Source organism: Lytechinus variegatus, chromosome 10 (genome assembly GCF_018143015.1).
Source record: "Lytechinus variegatus isolate NC3 chromosome 10, Lvar_3.0, whole genome shotgun sequence".
Classification (NCBI taxonomy): domain Eukaryota; kingdom Metazoa; phylum Echinodermata; class Echinoidea; order Temnopleuroida; family Toxopneustidae; genus Lytechinus; species Lytechinus variegatus.
This window is the reverse complement of record NC_054749.1, coordinates 31,703,970-31,725,813: the sequence shown is the minus strand read 5'-3', so window position 1 is coordinate 31,725,813 and position 21,844 is coordinate 31,703,970. Positions and strand designations below refer to the sequence as shown.

General features: G+C 37.0%; 1 protein-coding gene across 6 annotated transcripts; it reads right to left on the bottom strand.

Moving 5' to 3' along the window:
- Positions 1–1,127: 1,127 nt before the first annotated feature.
- LOC121422955 (RNA exonuclease 5-like) lies at positions 1,128–20,526 on the bottom strand. 6 transcript variants are annotated; one of them, XM_041618201.1, is made up of 14 exons: positions 20,445–20,526; positions 16,752–16,921; positions 16,256–16,381; positions 15,120–15,328; positions 13,655–13,778; positions 12,785–12,893; positions 11,432–11,676; positions 10,929–11,044; positions 9,245–9,383; positions 5,819–5,910; positions 5,240–5,392; positions 3,256–3,373; positions 2,556–2,666; positions 1,128–1,575 (listed from the first exon to the last, which is right to left on the bottom strand). In XM_041618201.1, exons 2-14 carry the CDS (start codon positions 16,896–16,898, stop codon positions 1,375–1,377), a joined length of 1,890 nt encoding a protein of 629 aa, XP_041474135.1. In that variant the 5' UTR covers positions 16,899–16,921; positions 20,445–20,526; the 3' UTR covers positions 1,128–1,374. The 6 variants fall into 6 exon arrangements, with proteins under 6 accessions (XP_041474135.1, XP_041474137.1, XP_041474131.1 ...); XM_041618203.1 differs by having other exon boundaries at positions 16,752–16,924; positions 20,445–20,496; XM_041618197.1 differs by lacking the exon at positions 20,445–20,526 and adding an exon at positions 18,118–18,362.
- Between the last annotated feature and the right edge of the window lie 1,318 nt (positions 20,527–21,844).

Below are 21,844 nucleotides of genomic sequence, written 5' to 3'. Positions count from 1 at the left end.
GAAGCCACAATTTCTATTGCAGGCTAGCTGGTGAAGCTGCCACATGACATCAACACCCAAAGAGGTCTTGCCTCTCCAAATCTTAAGCTTATATCAAGTGACAAATATCAAGACTATAGGCAAATGGAATGTTTCGTGTAGCAGTTTTTCAGTTTCAAGGATTTCAGTAGCTTGTAAAAACAGTGGGTAAAAATCACCTCTTAACTATTGTGGATTCAAAAGTATGGGCATTTCCCAAGAATCTAAAAAGGGGTGTTTTCTAACCCAAATCTTTGTTTAGAATTTAATTTTCTTTCACTTATGTACATACACATGACATCACTCCGAACAAGATTTAAAATTTTAGAAATTTTATTGCTATGTCAGGCAGCGATTAAAAATGTTGGTGCGACAGATCTTTTTAATCCACCCTATTAGCAGATCCATGCAGTTTATATATCTCAAAGTGACAGTAAACTTTTCTTGCTCCTTGTGTACTACACAGATTACACTGGATATCATTTCTATGGTTGGTCTGGGAAGTAAAATCTCTCTGGAAACTGGATTTCAATCATTGGTATTGTCATATATCATATCATAGATTCAATCAATTAATTAAAGCAATCACTTAAAGAGAAATGCCAGTAGCTGAAGTAAACACTGATTTCATGAGGAAGTCTGTAAAACCAGGCTTAATTGTCAGAATATCATCGATGATCTAGATCTGGGGCCCGTTGCAGAAAGAGTTGCGTTTAAACGCAAGCCAACAAATCAATCGCAAGTCCCAAATGCGCGCTGTTGATTGGTTGAAAATCAAGTTGCGCATGATTTTTAGAAATGCAATTGATTGCAACTCTTTCTGCAATGGGCCCCTGGTACAGTTACATAAGCTGAACTTTATGAAATCTTGAAATCTACGCTGAAAACTGTTCACACTGAAGATCACCAACACAGATAGGCACACGTGGGACAGTGTATTAATATTGCTGGAATAAAGACCCGACGGAAGTGACCGAATCCGCGATTATTTTGCTTATTTCTCAGCAATTACACAATTTCTTCCAAAATCCTTTGGCACGTATTTTTTATTCATACAAACAGACACTTGGGTGGTCATTATATTAGATTCTGTCAAAAGTCATTTTGAGATCGTTACCAAAACTGGAATTTATCTTTAACCGACATGAATTTAGACCACATTTTTCATGGAATGCCTGTCGCCAACTCAGTCATCAAATACAGTTCATTTTCACACTGTAGTAGTAGAAGTGTTTGAAAAATCATATCAAACATTATCTGTCTCCGCAGTACTTATTTGAATTTCAAAAAATACCAGTAGGGATAATGTCTAAGTGTTAAGTCCATTTAAGTTCTAATCAGACTTGAAAGTCAGTGTTATCTATTGTCTGGGTACTTGATTTGCCCTAGCTTGAGACCAACGACACATCTCCCGTGTCTCATCTTGTAATCCCCTCGCTTGGGATCCTTGACGTGTCTCATCTCTGTAGTCCCAGGCATAAGGATTACGTGTAAGGAGTTGTGAGGAAGGGCTTCCAGTACTGTGCCTACCCGTTCATCCATCAGGGAAAGTGTCGTCTGAAAGAAGGTTGGTGGGAAAGATACAGAGCAGTCGGGTCATACAAGAGATTAATAGGATTTGCACATGAAAGTTTCTATGGTAATTCGTAACAACATAGTATTTCAGCTTACACTGTAATTGCACAACAATGCTAATCTTACAAAGTTGCAAAGTATTCCTGAATGTCAGGAACATTCCATGAAAATTGATTTTAACATGCAAAGACAACGACAATTATGTTTCCTTGAATTTTAGTTTAATATCCACCATTCTCTCAGAATCCTATTCAAATTCTCTTTGAAAGGCAAATATGGGTCCTTTAACACAAAACATAGTGATTGAACGCAAACCCGAATTTGTATGCTTATTACATTTTTATTACATCAATTGTGTGCCATCAAGTGCATAAATCAGCTATATGATCAATAGCTAAGCTTTGTGAAACAGGTCCTATTCTTGTTTAGAACAGTTTGTATTTAGCCTTGGTGCAATGATCCCTGAAAATTCACATGTTTACACATGGTGAAGGGCTGATCCTATTATCACTATTGGATTTGGATGGGGGCAATGAGGCCTTTGGCTTTGGCTGCAGTAAATCATTTAAAGGGATGGTCCGGGCCAAAAGTATTTATGGCTTAATAGAGTAGAATTCACTAAGCAAAATCGGATAACAGATAACAAAGTTATTGAATTTCAAAGTTTAGCAATATTTTGTGAAAACAGTCGTCATGAATATTCATTAGGTGGGCTGATGATGTCACATCCCCACTTGTTGTTTTGTATTTTATTATATGAAATTAGGTTTATTCAAATTTTTTCCTCCAAGAACTAGACAAATTGGATTGACAACTGATTTAGTGCATTAGATATTTATTGCTGCAACTGGAATGAACTTCCAGTTGCAGCAAATAAGTACATTACAAAAGAGTTTATGTAACTTTATCAGTTACCAATGAAATGGGGCAAAAAAAGAAGATATCTAAATCCTGACACTCACCTCAATATCTACATCATCTACTGTGTTGCCTTGAGTTAGATTGTTATAACCATGGAGTTGCATGCAGACAAAATCTGAACTGGAGAGGGCACTGCAGGCTTTCTTACAAATCTAAGTAAAACAAAAATGAATAAAGATGTAGCTGATGAATGACTTGTTAGCATACATACAATTCCTTGATTGCAGGAATACAGAGATAAACAATATGGATGAAAATTGACTGGAATATGACATATACTGCCCAAATATGATATCATCAAAGCATTTTATTCAAGTGTGATAATAATCAAATGAAGGCAGTGTGTAGAAGAAAAAAAGGTAACTAATTTTGCTATCAATAACATGAAGAGATCTAAAACAATCTACAGGATGACTTCTGTTTTTTTTTCTTGGAATCATATTCAGTGAGTGATGGGTTCACTATAAATTGCGCTTGCTCCATAGGGTTTAAACTCACTGCAAATAAGTTTCCTTTTACCGACATGTCAAAAAATACAGGACAAAAAATATACAGGAGTGAAAGATGTAAAAGAAATAATGCTTTGCCTTGGAATACTGAAGAATATGACATCACCAAAACCACCTTCATTGCTATAATCAATGTTGTCCTCATAATCATCAACAACATCATCATCATCATACCCATTCATAACAGCAGCATAATCATCATCATCATCATCACCACCATCATCATCATTACCTCTTTGTCATTGGAGCACACAACACAGCTAACTGGTTCCTTCTTGAATTTCTTGAGTGTAAATCTAGTGTCGACAGCAGTCACTTTCTTCCCCTGCTCCTCAGCCAGCTCAAATATACTACAATGCTATCTTTACCCGAAAGTAATTTCATCAGATTAAAATGAAAATTGAAGACTGCATTTTCAAATAAAATTTCAGTATCCTTTTTATCATGAGACAGCAAGTGAATTTAAAACAGTAATTTAAAGGGGAGATGTCTCCATGTAGGAGAGTGTGCAGAACATCATCAGTCTTGTTACATAATCTGATCGATGACCAAGGTAATAATAACTGCACGGTAAAAAGCTTAGAAATATATGAATGTAAATATTATTATTGATTACATACCTTCTGAAAAGCCAACAAATAATTAACAAGTGGAATGCCTCTGGCCGTCTCACCTGCATCACGCGTGTGACCTGAAACTCGCACAGGATGTTCAGTGATACTTGATTACTCTTATGTACAAGTTTCATGAATCAGATCCATAAACTTTCAAAGTTATGATGGTAATTCAACACATACACCCAATTCGGCCAAAGTTCATTGACCTTTGACCTTGGTCATGTGACCTGAAACGCGCACAGGATGATCAGAGATACTTGATTACTCTAATGTCCAAGTTTAATGTACTAGACCAATAAACTTTCAAAGTTATGATGGTAATTCAACAGATACCCCCAATTCGGCCAAAGTTCATTGACCCTAAATGACCTTTGACCTTAATCATGAGACCTGAAACTTGCACAAAATGTTCAGTGATGCTTGATTACTATTATGTCCAAGTTTCATGAATCAGATCCATAAACTTTCAAAGTTATGATGGGAATTCAACAGATATCCCCAATTCAGCCAAAGTTCATTGACCCTAAATGACCTTTGAATTTGGTCAAAGTTTCATGAACTAGGTCCATATATTTTCTAAGTTATGATGACATTTCAAAAACTTAACCTCAGGTTAAGATTTCGATGTTGATCCCTCCAACATGGTCTAAGTTCATTGACCCTAAATGACCTTTGACCTTGGTCATGTGACATGAAACTCTAAAAGGATGTTCAGTAATACTTGATTAACCTTATGGCCAAGTTTTATTAACTAGGTCCATATACTTTCTAAGTTATGACGTCATTTCAAAAACTTAACCTCAGGTTAAGATTTGATGTTGACGCCGCCGCCGTCGGAAAAGCGGCGCCTATAGTCTCACTCTGCTTTGCAGGTGAGACAAAAATGACTTTGGGCTTAATAATTATTATGGCCATCTAATGGGAATCAGGGAAGCTTAAAAGCACAATGCAAATAGTTCTTTTTCCTTGGCAACTTGAGATGAGAATGTTGTAAGGATTGACAAATGAATTTGAAATCATTTCTAGAAGACATTGTGAAGTATCCCAGGAAAGATCCCAAGTGAGACAGTTTGAGTGGTTTTGGACTGAAACTGATGCTATTGACAGAGACTTTGGCATACTGCCTTTGAATATTTAGAAAAAACATACAGGTATTGCTCAAGTGATGAGTGAACTTAACTAAAAAAGAAAACAAAATAGAATCACAAAATTGAAGTGAAATATGAATGTCATTCTGTTCTGATCTTCTATAGGAAACAGATAACAATTAAATTAAACCAGACTCTGAGAAAAAAAAACAATGGAAGTCCAAAAAACATATTTGGGGCTCATCTAGTTATCACATACCATCAAATTGGATCACAGACATTTTTTTTTTGCTGAATTGGAAAAAAATTGGGACAAGGATGGAGAAAAAACAACTTTATCAGATGAAGGAAGAAGAATATTCATTATAATAAAATAATGTCTACTGGTCTAAACTTAATTCAAATCTAATGAACTGAGAAACTGTTAATTGATAGGCATGCAAAAGGAATCAAACTCTCCATAATAGATGACACCACCCATCTTGAAAAAGAAAGAAATAAATTGAAATACCTCTCTCTAGCAGCAAAGACTGGTCCTGAACTGCACTCTCTGTAGTAGTTCCTAAGCTGATCTCCCTTAGCTAGTTTGAGCTTGAAGAGATCCATAGAAGCTACTGCATCTTCTATAGAGTCATGACCGGCTGTACTGCACTGAATGTCACGACTAAGAGAAGAGATGAAAGGGTTTTAAGTAACTTTCTGGATGCTTGAATGAATTGTTTTTCTTCTCCTATTTGTGGCACATGGATAGATCAAGAACCAAGAGTATAAAACTTTTGAAGTGAAATCTTTAACATTAAGAGTGACCTGTGATTTTGAGGAGTCATTTTAAAAAAAATCTTTGGAGGCAAATTACAATCTCAAAGTTTAAAACATGAAATAATGATAAAAAAACCCTAAACATTCATTAGAAAAGAGAAAAAAGTCAACAGTCCAAATTACAATTTTTCGGCAGTTTTCTTCATTCGAGTGCATGGCATTTGAGGTTTATCACTTTGTATATTGTCATAACAAAGCATAAAGAAAACAAATTCACAAATCATTCTGCACTGATTAATAATATTCAATTACTACTATAATTATTCCTTACTTGAGGTATTCTTTGGCTAAGAGTTTCAGCTTGACTCTCCGTCCTGATGCAGTAAACATGTTACTAGTATCCACACAATGAGGATGATAGATCTACACAAAGAAAAATGAACAGGGTGGTGTTTCATAAAGATGTTCGTAAAGTTACGCACAACTTTACGAACGACTGGAACATGTTGTTATGCATAAGTCAGCTGCATAGGGATATATCATACAACACAAGAAAGGGTCACCAGTCGTGCGTTAAGTCGTTCGTAACTTACAAACAGCTTTATGAAACGGGCCCCAGTATAAATTTCATAAAATATCATTTCAACAGTCCAATCAACATCATGGTACTTACCAAGATGGAAGAGTTACCTTAATAATAGGTTTTTATGAAATGGGTCCTTTGTAATTAATCTTCAGGCCATTAAAATGTGTCAAAAGGAGGCCAGTAGAAGGTTTTCCATGAGTATTGAGATCTCAACATTTTTTTTTCATTTTATCCCTTTCATAAATATTAATCAGTATTCTGGAAATTGACCGGTCAATTTTTTCTTTCAGTTATTAAAAAAAGTTTAATCCATTGCAAACTAGCATCCTGATATTGTCTCCTGGGGCAAGATTAAAAAAATATCCAGAGGGACGACCATACCTCCAGCTCAATCCAAATTACATTTGTATTGAACTCATTTTAAGGGGGCTATTTTTGACATTCCTGGGAGTCAACCTCACCCTCTGATCTACCCTGTTAATCTTTACCCATGGTGTGCTTACCTTGAGAGCTCTAAGATCATTCTCCAATCCCTGTCAAGGGGGCTATTTTGGACATTCCTGGGAGTCAACCACACCCTCTGAGATCCCCTGTTAATCGTTAGCCATGGTGTGCTTACCTTGAGAGCTCTAAGATCATTCTCCAATCCCTGTTAAGGGGGCTATTTTTGACATTCCTGGGAGTCAACCACACCCTCTGATCTACCCTGTTAATCTTTAGCCATGGTGTGCTTACCTTGAGAGCTCTAAGATCATTCTCCAATCCCTGTTAAGGGGGCTATTTTTGACATTCCTGGGAGTCAACCTCACCCTCTGATCTACCCTGTTAATCTTTACCCATGGTGTGCTTACCTTGAGAGCTCTAAGATCATTCTCCAATCCCTGTTAAGGGGGCTATTTTGGACATTCCTGGGAGTCAACCACACCCTCTGAGATCCCCTGTTAATCGTTAGCCATGGTGTGCTTACCTTGAGAACTCTAAGATCATTCTCCAATCCCTGTTAAGGGGGCTATTTTTGACATTCCTGGGAGTCAACCACACCCTCTGAGATCCCCTGTTAATCTTTAGCCATGGTGTGCTTACCTTGAGAGCTCTAAGATCATTCTCCAATCCCTGTTAAGGGGGCTATTTTGGACATTCCTGGGAGTCAACCACACCCTCTGAGATCCCCTGTTAATCGTTAGCCATGGTGTGCTTACCTTGAGAGCTCTAAGATCATTCTCCAATCCCTGTTAAGGGGGCTATTTTTGACATTCCTGGGAGTCAACCACACCCTTTGAGATCCCCTGTTAATCTTTAGCCAAGGTGTGCTTACCTTGAGAGCTCTAAGATCATTCTCCAATCCCTGTTAAGGGGGCTATTTTTGACATTCCTGGGAGTCAACCTCACCCTCTGATCTACCCTGTTAATCTTTACCCATGGTGTGCTTACCTTGAGAGCTCTAAGATCATTCTCCAATCCCTGTTAAGGGGGCTATTTTGGACATTCCTGGGAGTCAACCACACCCTCTGAGATCCCCTGTTAATCGTTAGCCATGGTGTGCTTACCTTGAGAGCTCTAAGATCATTCTCCAATCCCTGTTAAGGGGGCTATTTTGGACATTCCTGGGAGTCAACCTCACCCTCTGATCTACCCTGTTAATCTTTACCCATGGTGTGCTTACCTTGAGAGCTCTAAGATCATTCTCCAATCCCTGTTAAGGGGGCTATTTTGGACATTCCTGGGAGTCAACCACACCCTCTGAGATCCCCTGTTAATCGTTAGCCATGGTGTGCTTACCTTGAGAGCTCTAAGATCATTCTCCAATCCCTGTTAAGGGGGCTATTTTGGACATTCCTGGGAGTCAACCTCACCCTCTGATCTACCCTGTTAATCTTTACCCATGGTGTGCTTACCTTGAGAGCTCTAAGATCATTCTCCAATCCCTGTTAAGGGGGCTATTTTGGACATTCCTGGGAGTCAACCTCATCCTCTGATCTACCCTGTTAATCTTTAGCCATGGTGTGCTTACCTTGAGAGCTCTAAGATCATTCTCCAATCCCTGTTAAGGGGGCTATTTTTGACATTCCTGGGAGTCAACCTCACCCTCTGATCTACCCTGTTAATCTTTACCCATGGTGTGCTTACCTTGAGAGCTCTAAGATCATTCTCCAATCCCTGTTAAGGGGGCTATTTTGGACATTCCTGGGAGTCAACCACACCCTCTGAGATCCCCTGTTAATCGTTAGCCATGGTGTGCTTACCTTGAGAGCTCAAAGATCATTCTCCAATCCCTGTTAAGGGGGCTATTTTGGACATTCCTGGGAGTCAACCACACCCTCTGAGATCCCCTGTTAATCTTTAGCCATGGTGTGCTTACCTTGAGAGCTCTAAGATCATTCTCCAATCCCTGTTAAGGGGGCTATTTTGGACATTCCTGGGAGTCAACCTCACCCTCTGATCTACCCTGTTAATCTTTACCCATGGTGTGCTTACCTTGAGAGCTCTAAGATCATTCTCCAATCCCTGTTAAGGGGGCTATTTTGGACATTCCTAGGAGTCAACCACACCCTCTGATCTACCCTGTTAATCTTTAGCCATGGTGTGCTTACCTTGAGAGCTCTAAGATCATTCTCCAATCCCTGTTAAGGGGGCTATTTTGGACATTCCTGGGAGTCAACCTCACCCTCTGATCTACCCTGTTAATCTTTACCCATGGTGTGCTTACCTTGAGAGCTCTAAGATCATTCTCCAATCCCTGTTAAGGGGGCTATTTTGGACATTCCTGGGAGTCAACCACACCCTCTGAGATCCCCTGTTAATCGTTAGCCATGGTGTGCTTACCTTGAGAGCTCTAAGATCATTCTCCAATCCCTGTTAAGGGGGCTATTTTGGACATTCCTGGGAGTCAACCTCACCCTCTGATCTACCCTGTTAATCGTTAGCCATGGTGTGCTTACCTTGAGAGCTCTAAGATCATTCTCCAATCCCTGTTAAGAGGGCTATTTTGGACATTCCTGGGAGTCAACCTCACCCTCTGATCTACCCTGTTAATCGTTAGCCATGGTGTGCTTACCTTGAGAGCTCTAAGATCATTCTCCAATCCCTGTTAAGAGGGCTATTTTTGACATTCCTGGGAGTCAACCTCACCCTCTGATCTACCCTGTTAATCTTTACCCATGGTGTGCTTACCTTGAGAGCTCTAAGATCATTCTCCAATCCTTGTCCAACCAAGATGGCATCCTCTGGCAAGACACCAATAACAGCCTTCTGAGCATCAGCAAGACGGGTCTCAACTGGATCCAACAACTTCTTTGTGATTCCACTATACCTGAAGGGATAAAAACAATTAAACATGATAATATAATAATAATGGTATTTATTCATCATCGTAATCTAAATAAAGCAAGCAGATACAATATGATTTACAGAGTACTGTATAAAATGATTAAAATACAAAACATTATTACCATAGCAGAAATTATGACTTGTAGTAACAATGTTTACACAATAGGTGGCCTGTAACAAATTCCAAATATGTATTTTAATTAAATATTAAGAAGTATCAACACAATGTGCACTTAAAAAAAAGAAAAATAAACAGAGAGGGGAAAACAAACGAATGATCGAGAAAGAGAGTCGGGAGAAAATTAATAGGAGAGAGAGAGAGTGGTACTCAGGAGAGGTACTCATAGAGTAGTAACTCAAGTTGTTGGAAAGGTGGAGAAAATATTTCACAGCTTTTCAACTCTTCATGTTACTCAAGGAGATGAGTATATCCAAAATAACCCCAGCTAAGGCGAAGGATTGCTATTCAAATACGCATACCCATCAAAATATGACCCATATCCACTCTCCTACAAATTATTTGGGTAAAGATTGTGGAGTCCCATGCATGCATTCCTGCGTGCAGTGTATGTGACTCTCGCTAATCCTGATTCCTGACATATTTTTGATTAATCAATCCAACTTCACATACTACTTGTATGGTGCATTGTACTTCTTATATGGTGCATTATAAATAAATCTTTCCCAATCACTTTGAAGCACTTTCTAACACAATTCAATCTCACAAACAGATATTTTATCTTTTGTTAAGCTCAGCACACACCATGCGACGTGACTGCACTCAGATGCGATTGCAACAAAATCAGAGTGTACGCCAACCTACAACGCACTACAACTCCGACCCACTTTGTTGCAATATGATCGCAGACCAAATCTCACTCATTGGACATGTCAAATCCTTCTGCAATTTTGCTAATTACAGCCAATCAGATTTGTCATAGACGAAGGTGCCATGGCCAATTTGCTGCGTTGATGCAGCCCATACAACATGAGCGGCACCATGAATATGCAGTGCGTTGCAGAGCTGTTGCGATATGTGTGCTGGCCTGCAATGCGACTGCACTGAGATTCAATTGGCAACTTGATGAAATTGGATCTTGGTGCAATCATGTCGAATACTATGCACTGGGCTTTAGACACACTGGCCCGTATTCTGTAGTCAGGTTTAATTTTGACCACGGTCTAACTCTGTGTTAAAATTATGTGGAGCCAAAAATTCTGTTTATATTGTATATTTCTTATGTTTACCATTTTGTTTCCTTTTGCTTTCATAAGGAAGAAAAATACTTCAATTTATCATTCCCAAACAATTATGAATAATTTGGGTGTCATGTGCGTTAATAAATTAAATGTGTACTGTTAGGGATATGTATCCCAATTGGCTCTCCATAGTTTAACCAAGGTTCAATTTAAACCCGAGTTCAGAATACAGGCAACTGCCTATCTCAATGTTTTACAGTTTTGCAACAATATTATGATCAGTATTACAGCAGGTAGCACAAATTGCTAATATGCCTCAGTTTCTTACTTGGTGAGATAATCCCTCACAGGATTTGTTGGTTTGACTAGTGAGTTGTAGAGCATCTTCCCTTTCTCATCAGTGACAGAGACCCTCGCTAACTCAGAACCAGCAGATGTAAGCACCTGAAAGAAAATTATTACTCTCTTAATCTATTTTGAACAATACTTTCTTTAAAAACGTTATGATCAAATATCTTGAAGACATCACTATGTGTCACAAACATGATTTATATGTTACATGAGGAGCATAAATGGTTCTACATTTTTGGAGGAATAAGTTAATATATTTGGGTTTTCATGTTATGATAAAACAAGATATAAAATTAAACTGAGCTCATAGGATCATCAAATATCTCATTTAGGTATGGTTTGTGATATGAATATAACTGTTTTACCAAAAAAATGAAAAACTATTTTTCTAATTTTTCAAACATTCCCTTAAAAAAAGAAAAAAAAATATTCAATTAATCAAACTGAACTAATTTGGGTAAACCTTGTTTCGTAACATACCATTTCACAATCGATGCCTATAATTGGGCTCTGATCATTGACACACTCTACATGACTGGTGTGAACACATCCTGGGTCATCCGGGCAGGGATATCCCCTGCTCTTCATCTCTTCCCTACTGACCAGGTAATAGGTCTTCCCTGGTTGAGTCTGTCCATTCACGATGACATTCTCTTCCTTTCCCTCAATCAGTTTCAGTTCTTCATTCATCTGATTCTCCTTGACTGCTTTCTCATATTTCATAGCTGTTGGGAACATGAACAAAATGTCAGATTCTTACAACTATCAAGATCACCCATGCAGGGCTCTCTTACAGGAAAATACAGGAAAAACAGTGGGTGAAAAAAATATTCTGCAAACATGAAGTGTTAACCCAACCCATTGCCTACTGGAATGGGTAGTCCCTGTAAAAAGCTAGAGTATTCTGTACTCTAGATCAACTGGTACATGAACAAACACTTGCGTATAGGATTCCAGGGGCCCGTTGCAGAAAGAGTTGCGTTTAAACGCAAGTCAAAAAATCAATCGCAAGTCCCAAATGCGCGCTGTTGATTGGTTGAAAATCAAGTTGCGCATGATTTTTAGAGTTGCGTTTGATTGCAACTCTTTCTGCAATGGGCCCCAGTGCTCAAGAATAAGAGTACTTACAGGTAGGTGATCTTTATGGACAGTTCTTAAAAGTGACAGGGTTTAAGATTAAGCTCTACATGAAATATGTAAAAATACACCCTTTATAGACAAACAGCAAAGTCTTTATTGGTCTATCACATGGATCATAGTTATTTTTAGAACAAGTCACTGACCTCTGTGACCTTTGACCTTCATACTTTACAGTAACAGACCCTATGCATATATGAGGACATAACTTCATAACGCCCTACCATAGAGGATATAGGAATACAAGGGTACATGTAAATATAATTGTCAGAGATGCGCCAGCTGCAAATCACCAAATGCACGCAAGGCAATGGCTTCATCCTTAAAGATGGCAGCACTGGTGTCAATGCATAAGATCTATTATTAGATCACCAGACACAAAATTGCTTGCACCCTTATTTTGAAGGACGAGTCAAGTAAATCATGTCATTAGTCACTTACATTGACATTACATTGATATATCTCTCTGCAGAGGTTGTATCAGAGGCTAAAAATTTGAACATATCAAAATGACATGAGACCACTAACACATTGGTGGAAAATTATCATGGTGACTGGTACGTGGTACACTTTCAAACTCGTCTTACCATGATTTCTTTATGAATTTTGATTCCTTATAATATGCAAACTTTTATTTAAGCAGTCCTTTATAATAAAACTAAATCAATTCTAGGTTGCCTCTGATGAAATCCTTACCTGCTATTATCCTGTGTTTGTGAAGGCTGAATCGAGTGTTGCTTTTCAGGGTGGATAGAACATCTTGAAGCATAGCAAAGTAACTAAGGGCTGGAATGACTTTGGCTGACTGATCATGAGAAAAAATAACAAAACATAAACATGTAAATGACAAAAGTGACTATTATCAAAATATCTAAAATGTTTTTGTACTTAAATAAAACAAGTAATACAAACTGCAAAGGATAATGACCGATATATAATAATGTAGAGGTGTTGTGGCTCAGTGCATAAATCTTCGGACTTCGAACCACAAGGTCCGGGGTTCAAATCGCACCGCAGCACCTTTGGCAAGGCGTTTATCTACATTTGCCACTCTCAAACCAGGTGTAGTAAATGGGTCCCCGGTAGGAAGGAATTCCTTGAATGCTCGTTGCGCCCGATCAGGGTTGCCATGCTAAAGCCGGGCTATATACATGTTGCATATTATTATTATTAATGACCTATAAATAGGTACATTAACAAGAAAATTATTGAGAATAATTCTAATATGTTCGTATCATTAATTTGTGATGAAGGAATTGTGTCACAGGAGAAGCATTACCAAATACAACAACGTAGATATGCAACTCAAAAAATAGTTACCCCATGGCATCAATAAGACTATATACTTATCAGACTTGGTAAAATTGTTAATGTAATAGAAACGAAATGACTGTTTCAGAATAGAGAAATAAACAGTTGAAGCATTTATTTGAATATAAATGGTTACAAACTACACAGAGAAAGAAAAACAGAATATTTTTCTTATTTGACAAATGCATTTTTTTTCAGTTGAAGTGGAAATAGAATTTTCCATAGCTTGTCATACATTAAAAGCTCGATACTCACAAATGACTTGGAAGCAATATTCGGGAAGCAATGTCTCTTTCTCCTGTAAACTCGACTGGTTACACCGTTCAAGATGATGAAAACAACCTTCTTAACCTTGGCAACCCTAATTAGCTTGCACCAGCTGTGGCAATAACAATGATAGGACAACCAGAATCCAATGAATGGGGTAAAAATATCATAAAGCTTACAAACCTCATTCCAGTAATAATAATAATAGGCATTTATATAGCGCCATCTATCTATAAATATTCTACTCCGAGGAGCGTTGTTATTATTATTACCCCGGCTTCAGCTCAAGCTGCCTTTCAGCGCTCATGCATTCAAGGAATTAATCCTGCCGGGTACCCATTCACCTCACCTGGGTCGAGTGCAGCACAACGTGGATAAATTTCTTGCTGAAGGAAATTACGCCATGGCTGGGATTTGAACCCACGACCCTCTGTTTCAAAGTCAGAAGACTTATCCACTGGGCCACAACGCTCCACAGTATGCTAAGTGCTAAAGCAGAATGTTTATATTACATTGGATAGAGCTCTCAGAATGGGATACCAGAGATATTCCTCAAGTTAGGGCCGATATTCCATGAATTTCATGAAAAAAAAGAAGCTTTCCAATATAGTTATTTCCCTACAAGAATTTGATTGAGCAAATCATGTCACCAATCACAATCAGATATTACAGCACCACTTCATAAGATTGATACAGCCAGTAGCGTACGCAGGATTTTTGAAGGGGGGGTTTCAAGCTGAATGAATGTTGACAGCCCCCCCAAAAAAGTCTATATCACAAATTTTATGTTGTTTCGTACCTAAAAAATTGACAAGCAAAAAAAAAAAGGGTCTTTTTTTATTCTTGGGCGGAGGTTTAACCCCTGAACCCCCCCCTGCGTACGCTCTGGATACTGCGACTTATATTTGGCTCTTTATGATGTCATCTAGTATTACTGCACTCTACAATATTTATTGCATTGTAATGATTATTTTGTGTGATGTAAATTGTATACATTCATACATGCGCATTAGACTGTTCATTACGGTACCATAAATTAACAGCAAGTTTTTTACAGTAGCCAATGGGATATTTGTCAGATTTTTTAACTTTGTGCAATACGCTCTTGTATTGCACAAGCAAATGATGCAGACCACGATATGCATTTTTTATGCATTGCTCTGGAAAACACTCTATATAGATACTAATCATATATATTTTTAATTTTTTTCACATCCCAGGTAAAATACCATTCTAGTTTCCACAATTAATAAATAATTAGGTACAAAATCCATCCATTGATGGTTTACTAAATTTTTTAAAAAGTTTACCCATATAAGTTTCCGGTCTCATAATATGCTGAAAAAGTTTACCTCCGACTCTCTCAACCTCACCCCCTCTCCCTCCTTCACTTTCTCCCTTTGTTTGCTGTCTCTATATTTCTTTACCTATAAAGACTGTCACAGTACCATACCTTGGTTGAAAACTTGCAGCATTCCCTAGCAATCCATACTGCAGAAGATATAAGACTTCAGTAAGTGTTACTGGCTCCTTTCTCTTACGTATTGTTGGTATTTTTGTCTTTGGTGAATTTATATTCTTTTCTTTATCACTTCCATTGGGTGAGATGTGACTGCCGTTCATTCTGGGAGTATTCTCAACAAGAAACAACTTTGGTTGTAGCTTAAATAGGATAGAGAGAGAAAGAGTAGGAAAATGATTTGGAGAGGGAACTGCATTTAATGACAAAAAAATGTACAGTAATGATTTTTTTTTTTTGGGGGGGGGGGGCGGTGGAGGTCTAAATCATGGAAAATGTTTCAATATCAATTGAATTTCAAATAATACTGAAATAATAAATAAAAACATGGTTGACATACATGTATAGGCCCCTAAAATACATTTCATGAACTCAAATTTGAGATGTAATACCACTCTCATTGCTCCTTCATCATCATAATGTTCAGTTGACATTATTCCTCTTTATGTCTTTATGATGGTGTGTGACTTGTTATGAAAATATAATCATGGAATGCATAGTCATGGTAAATATATACAGGAATGTAAAGAAATGGAATATGTTTTTTTTTCAGTGGTGAATTTTCAATATCTAAGTTGCAGAATTTTAAAGGGGTTTATTTTAAACTAGGAATAGAGGATGAAACAAATGTCCAGGCATATGGTCATAAGAAATGTTCATATCATCCAAGTTGTATTCGCAGAAATGCTCATGAACTTTAGATTTACACTTATTATTATAATTTTCAACCTGCTATAGGAAACAGGAGAACAAATTTACAGAATGTAAGTGAAAATACATTTATACTGTCTAAATCAATATTTCATTCCTACAAAATACAAGTATATCTATCTGTAACATTCACAGAGGTACTGATAAACATTAAATTCAAACTTCTAATGGCTACTTTTATATTGCCATATGACCCACTCATGAATAGTGAGATATCAAGGTAATTGGTTATATACCAGCTTGGCGTTTACCAGCAAAAAATGCTGTCCTGCCGAGTTCCTACAGGAGTTACCACAAACAGAAAACATATGCGAATGCAGCAAAAGAATATCACTCTATGGAATTTCTTGCTTTCATACCATCTTCTGTTTCTGGAAATAAACTTTTCTCTTCTTAAATTCAGCCACTTGTTCTGCAGAGTACTTTAGCTTGGCTTCAGGTGATGGAACTGAAGCACTATTTGTTCCTTTGTGAACTGTAGCCTGCTGGAACAAACAATAACATAAAAAAATACGTTATAATTAAACTGTTTTATTTTTGTAACCATTTGGATATCTGATTACATGCCATAGCATTTTAAAGGAATTTTTTTTCCTTCTGACATCTGGAAAAAAGTAAACTTGTAGTGGAGTCAGCCGAATAGCCTATAGCTGACTCAACCCCATTTTGTCCTTTCTTTTTACTTGACAGAACTACATTCTGTTAAAAACATACTTTACTTCCCACCCAAGTTAAAATTCAAACTGCACTTGAAGCATATCAATAATAAAATATTTATTACTTATTTTTCAAATATTAATATATCATAAATTGATCAGTCATATCTTAAGAAAAGTAATAGCATGAAATCAATACCTCAGCACCCACTTTTTTGCAATTTTTCTTCTGCTTCTTTGCTAGCTTGTTTCCTGAAGTTGACTCCTCATCCTTTTCAGTTGCAGTCAAACTATCGGCAGATTTACGCTTCCTGCTTGACTTGGTTTGATCCTCTGCTGATCCCATATCACTTGATGCAACAATGTAGGCTAGTTGATAAAACATAATGAAAAGGATCTGAAGATCAAACTTAGTTCTGTTTTTTCAGATTTAAAGGGGAACTGAACTAAGTTAAGTAAAACTCTATGAGTACGCTTTTTGTAACTTTTATTTTTTACATTTTCTGCCTGATTAGTCTGATTATTTTTTCACGAAATGAACCACCTGTTTCCAAGTGAAAAGTGACACTAAATGACTAATTTAAATTCATCAGATATTTTAGAATGTGTGGGCAGAAATTAAGCTAAAACTTGATTGATAAAATGTTATGAACACTTACAATTTATGATATATACATTCCAAATTTCTATAACCTAAAATAATTTGTCAAATGTTTATTCTTGTCTTCATCAAAGTTAACAAGCAAAGTTTCATCAAATGGTGTAAAATCTTTAATAGGCATTACAGAGAACAAATTAAAAAGAGTTACCACTACCGTATTGAATTCATATTTTTTTGTGCAATCTAAAGACAAAAAGAAGGTTTCAAAATTTTAAAGTGTCCAGACACCTAACCTCCATCCTACATCAGATTAGATCTAATCATGATTGTTCATGTTACTTTGTAATATAAACCCCTCAAAAAAGTAAGCAACTCAAGTTTGAAGGGTAATATATTTTTTAGTGTGCCATCATCATATGGTAGACCTACGTGCAGATGAATGGGGAGGAATTCCTGGCACTGTGCAGGTAAGCATATGTTAGTAAATGATTTTACTCTCGCCTCTAGGCACTCATTCCATGAACAAGGTTATGATATAACCTTGTTCTCTGTTACTCCTCCCTGTGAAGTAAAATAAGGTTGGCAATGTTTGGCTTATTTCATCTTTTTATTTGGGACAAATGCTTGATTTTTGGACACTGTCAGGTTCCATTACAGCTATTCATCATATAAATTGGCTCTTAAGTAAATTTGATTCTTTTAATTATTTTTTCTTAATTGAAAATAGAGATTGAAGATCTACAATTGTCTTGCCATATTACTTTCCACTAATAGAGGGCGTACACAAATATGCCAAAAATTCAAGTTTTCAAGTGCTCTGGTGAATAAAAAAATCACCCCCAAGTAACTAATGAAAAATAAATTGAAACTGTACAGAAATTAGTATTTTGGGTCACAAAAGTGATATTTTATTGATTTTTTCAAATTGTGTGCTGTGTACAGCATTGGCATACCATAGTCCTACCTGTAGATTCCCTACGGGCAGGATGGTAATGAACTCTTGGGTGAACTCTAGGAGCCTCCTGGCTACCTTGACTTAGACGAAAAGCTTCGGTCTCGGTAGTGTTATGTTGGTTGTTCAGCTGAACTCCATTGGCTCCACTCATCAAAGTACAGAGACCGAAGTTCTAGCTCGGTCTGTACAGGGGACTCGAGGCCATATGTATTAAGTTCGGATAAAACGGAAGTGAAGTTGCGCAACAGCCAAAGTAAGTCACTGTTCCCCTATTAAGTTTATTTTTCCCTGTTTTGGTGCATTTCAAGCCAATACGGCACTTGTTCACTGCTACCATCTGGCCTGTGGAGAATCTACAGGTAGGACTATGGTATGCCAATGATGTATAGAGCACACACTTTAAAAAATCATTAAAATATCACTTTTGTGACCAAAATTACTAATTTCCATACAGTTTTAATTTATTTATCATTAGTAATGTGGGAATAATTTTTGTATTCACCAGAGCTCTCAAAAACTTGAATTTTGGGCATATTTTTGTGTACGCCCTCTATTGGTGGAAAGTAATATGGCAAGAAAATTTTCATTTTTTGATCTCTAATTTTTAATTAAGAAAAAATGATATAAAGAATCAAATTTAAATGAGAGCCAAGCAGTATGAATTAACAGGTCTAATGGAAACTGTCAGTGTAAAAAAATCAAGCATTTGCCCCAAAGAAAAATAGAAAATAAGCCAAACATTGCCACCCTTATTTTCTCACACATGGAGATATAACTGAGAACAAGGTTATATTATAACCTTGTTCATTGAATGAGTGCCAATACGGAATAATAATCTTTATTTTGTTACAAGTCTTTTTATATAATTAAATTTAAGACAAAAATCGACGAGCCCCGTCCGGGGGATTTTGCATTGTTAACGCCCTAATGGTGGCTGCGAGATAGCGAGCCGTCTGTGTACAAGGAATTTTTTTTTTTTTAATTTAAAATGTTAAAAAACTCCTCGAAACAGATGGCTGCCAGCTGTCTACCTGGCTTGAGCTTGAGTTGACTGAGCCGGCCGTGCCGGCGTAGTCTTGAGGACGCAATGATGATTTTTTTAGATATGTCATATACTTCTTCATCATTGACGTCTTGACACTCTCTCCATAGTGTCTTCAGCGAAGGACCAAAACAAAGATGGATTCCCCCAAAAAATCCATCTTTTTAAACCGAAGTTAAGAGAATTCATTTAATTTTATTAATTCTTACACCTTCCTACGCCTAATGCGTAGGAAGGTTTTATATATTACTATTTAAAAATGTAAAAAATGAAGATTTCTTACCTAACTGATGCCGCGTAGACCCCTCGTTCCACATGTAAACAACGGAAATACAATAGCGTCGACCCTTGAACCGCTTATGTATGACGTACTTCCGGAAAGCAATGCCGTCTTAACGAACAATTTAGAGATAAAAAATCTTATTTAACAAATATTGAAATTTATTTTGTGATCATAAATAATTTATATGTATTGATATGAATTATTTATGATCACGAAATAAATTTTAATATTTGTTAAATAAGATTTTTTATCTCTAAATTGTTCGTTAAGACGGCATTGCTTTCCGGAAGTACGTCATACATAAGCGGTTCAAGGGTCGACGCTATTGTATTTCCGTTGTTTACATGTGGAACGAGGGGTCTACGCGGCATCAGTTAGGTAAGAAATCTTCATTTTTTTACATTTTTAAATAGTAATATTTAAAACCTTCCTACGCCTAATGCGTAGGAAGGTGTAAGAATTAATAAAATTAAATGAATTCTCTTAACTTCGGTTGAAAAAGATGGATTTTTGGGGGGAATCCATCTTTGTTTTGGTCCTTCGCTGAAGACACTATGGAGAGTGTCAAGACGTCAATGATGAAGAAGTATATCTATATGACATATCTAAAAAAATCACATCATCATTGCGTCCTCAAGACTAGTGCCGGCGAGGGTTTATACCGTATATATAAATTTAATTGAACAGCGAACGGCAAAAACTACTCCCTTTGCATATGGGCTGTCTTTGAATTGTGTCACTGTCGTTTAGTTGTTGGCAGATGAAAGATTCTTTCATCTGCCAACAACAAAAAAGTCTCGAAGTTAATTGCAACACATATTTTGCAGTGTATGGGACCAAGGCAAACAAATCTAACTTTCACAAGACATTGCGCTAAATATTTATTCATGACGTGTTTAAGAACAAAGTATCCCTAATAAATACAGTAACTTCGCTTGAACAGATACAAAGCTAGAATGATAATGAATTTGATTGCTTACTTTACTTTTGCTTTGCTTTTACTTTACTTACCAAAATTACAACAAGTTGTCGGCTCACCGACACTGCTCACTCACACGCTTAGCTTTAATGCTTTATGCACATAGTACATGCGCAATGCCGAGTTTGACGAACAGCTATGGACGGCCTTTAGGGCCAGAATATAGAAAAGACATGCGCATGGGGCGCATATATCCCCCGGCCTAGATTATCCCCAAAATGTTAAAAAATAATAAGTGGAAACAAAATTAAACAATAAAAGTTATACAATTTCTTTATAATCTCTAATCAAAGATGAATGCAGTAATAAGAATAAAAGAAAGGAATCAATATAAAAATACACAACTCTATAGGCCAACCCCGGATCGAGGGGGGGGGGGGGTCACTTAAAATTAAAAAGTGACTACCATGTGTGAACAAAGAAACACGTAAAAAAGGACCTCTTTTAAAGATAGGGTACATAATATACATAAGGTATGAGGGTGTCAAAAACACTAAAATAGTGAAAAATGGGTACATTTCGATATAGGATAACTATGTGTTTACAACCCAATTTGCGAGGGTATAAAAAGACTAAAAAATATTTTTGCCTTAACACATGTATAGGGTCCGAGTTGAGCAAGATGTGGGGGAGTACTGAACCCAATGAAAGTAAACCTCAAGCCGGAATGTCTGCATGATCATGACATGTCCATGACAGAACCATTAAGATATCGTTGTACTTGGTTAAGGGGTTAATTCAGGGAATACTTGTCAAAGGTACTGTTTTGTTTCCAGTAGGCCTACTAGTTAAGGGTATAGGGGGCACACACCAATACTTCTTAAGGGGGTGCATTTTCAGAACATGGAAAATACGTGTTTAGGGTGCTTTTTAATTCAAAATCCCATGGTCGACCACACATGGTATCCACTCGTCAATGGAAGTGCCCCCCCCCAAGGCCTGCCCCCATCATGTTTTTCACGACCGAGAAAATAAAAGAGATAAGGAAAGAAAAAGATAGGAGGGTGAAATATGGTATTATTTTCTAAATATTATGTCAGTGTCACAAACTTGGATTTTTAAAATAAAAATGCCAAAATTTATTCTCGCTCCCAACTTCTCATTAATGTTACATGATACGCCATATCGAGCCCCCTAAATTTTTGTTGGCTTATTATGCCACTGAACTTAACTACTGAATTATAGCCTTTTTGCAAATACTATACGACAAACAGACAAGAACACAATTCTAAGGCGTTATTACATGGTGCTTCTATGCACGGCTGATTATCAACAAAGCTGAGTTTTAAAGGTTAAGTCCACCTCAGAAAAATGTTGATTAGAACCAATAGAGCAAAAAGGTAGACAAGCATATAATGCTGAAAATTTCATCAAAATTGAAAGGAACTTAAGGAAGTTATGATATTTTAAAATTTCGCTTATTTTTCACATA

Bases quoted from the DNA above. Each gene is read 5' to 3' on its own strand.
- LOC121422955 (XM_041618197.1), bottom strand. From the start codon at position 18,259: ATGAGTGGAGCCAATGGAGTTCAGCTGAACAACCAACATAACACTACC. The intron at 12,894-13,654 runs GTGAGTATCGAG...TCTCATGATCAG, and splicing joins ATATTGCTTCCAAGTCATTT to TCAGCCAAAGTCATTCCAGC. The intron at 5,393-5,818 runs GTAAGGAATAAT...CTCTTCTCTTAG, and splicing joins TTAGCCAAAGAATACCTCAA to TCGTGACATTCAGTGCAGTA.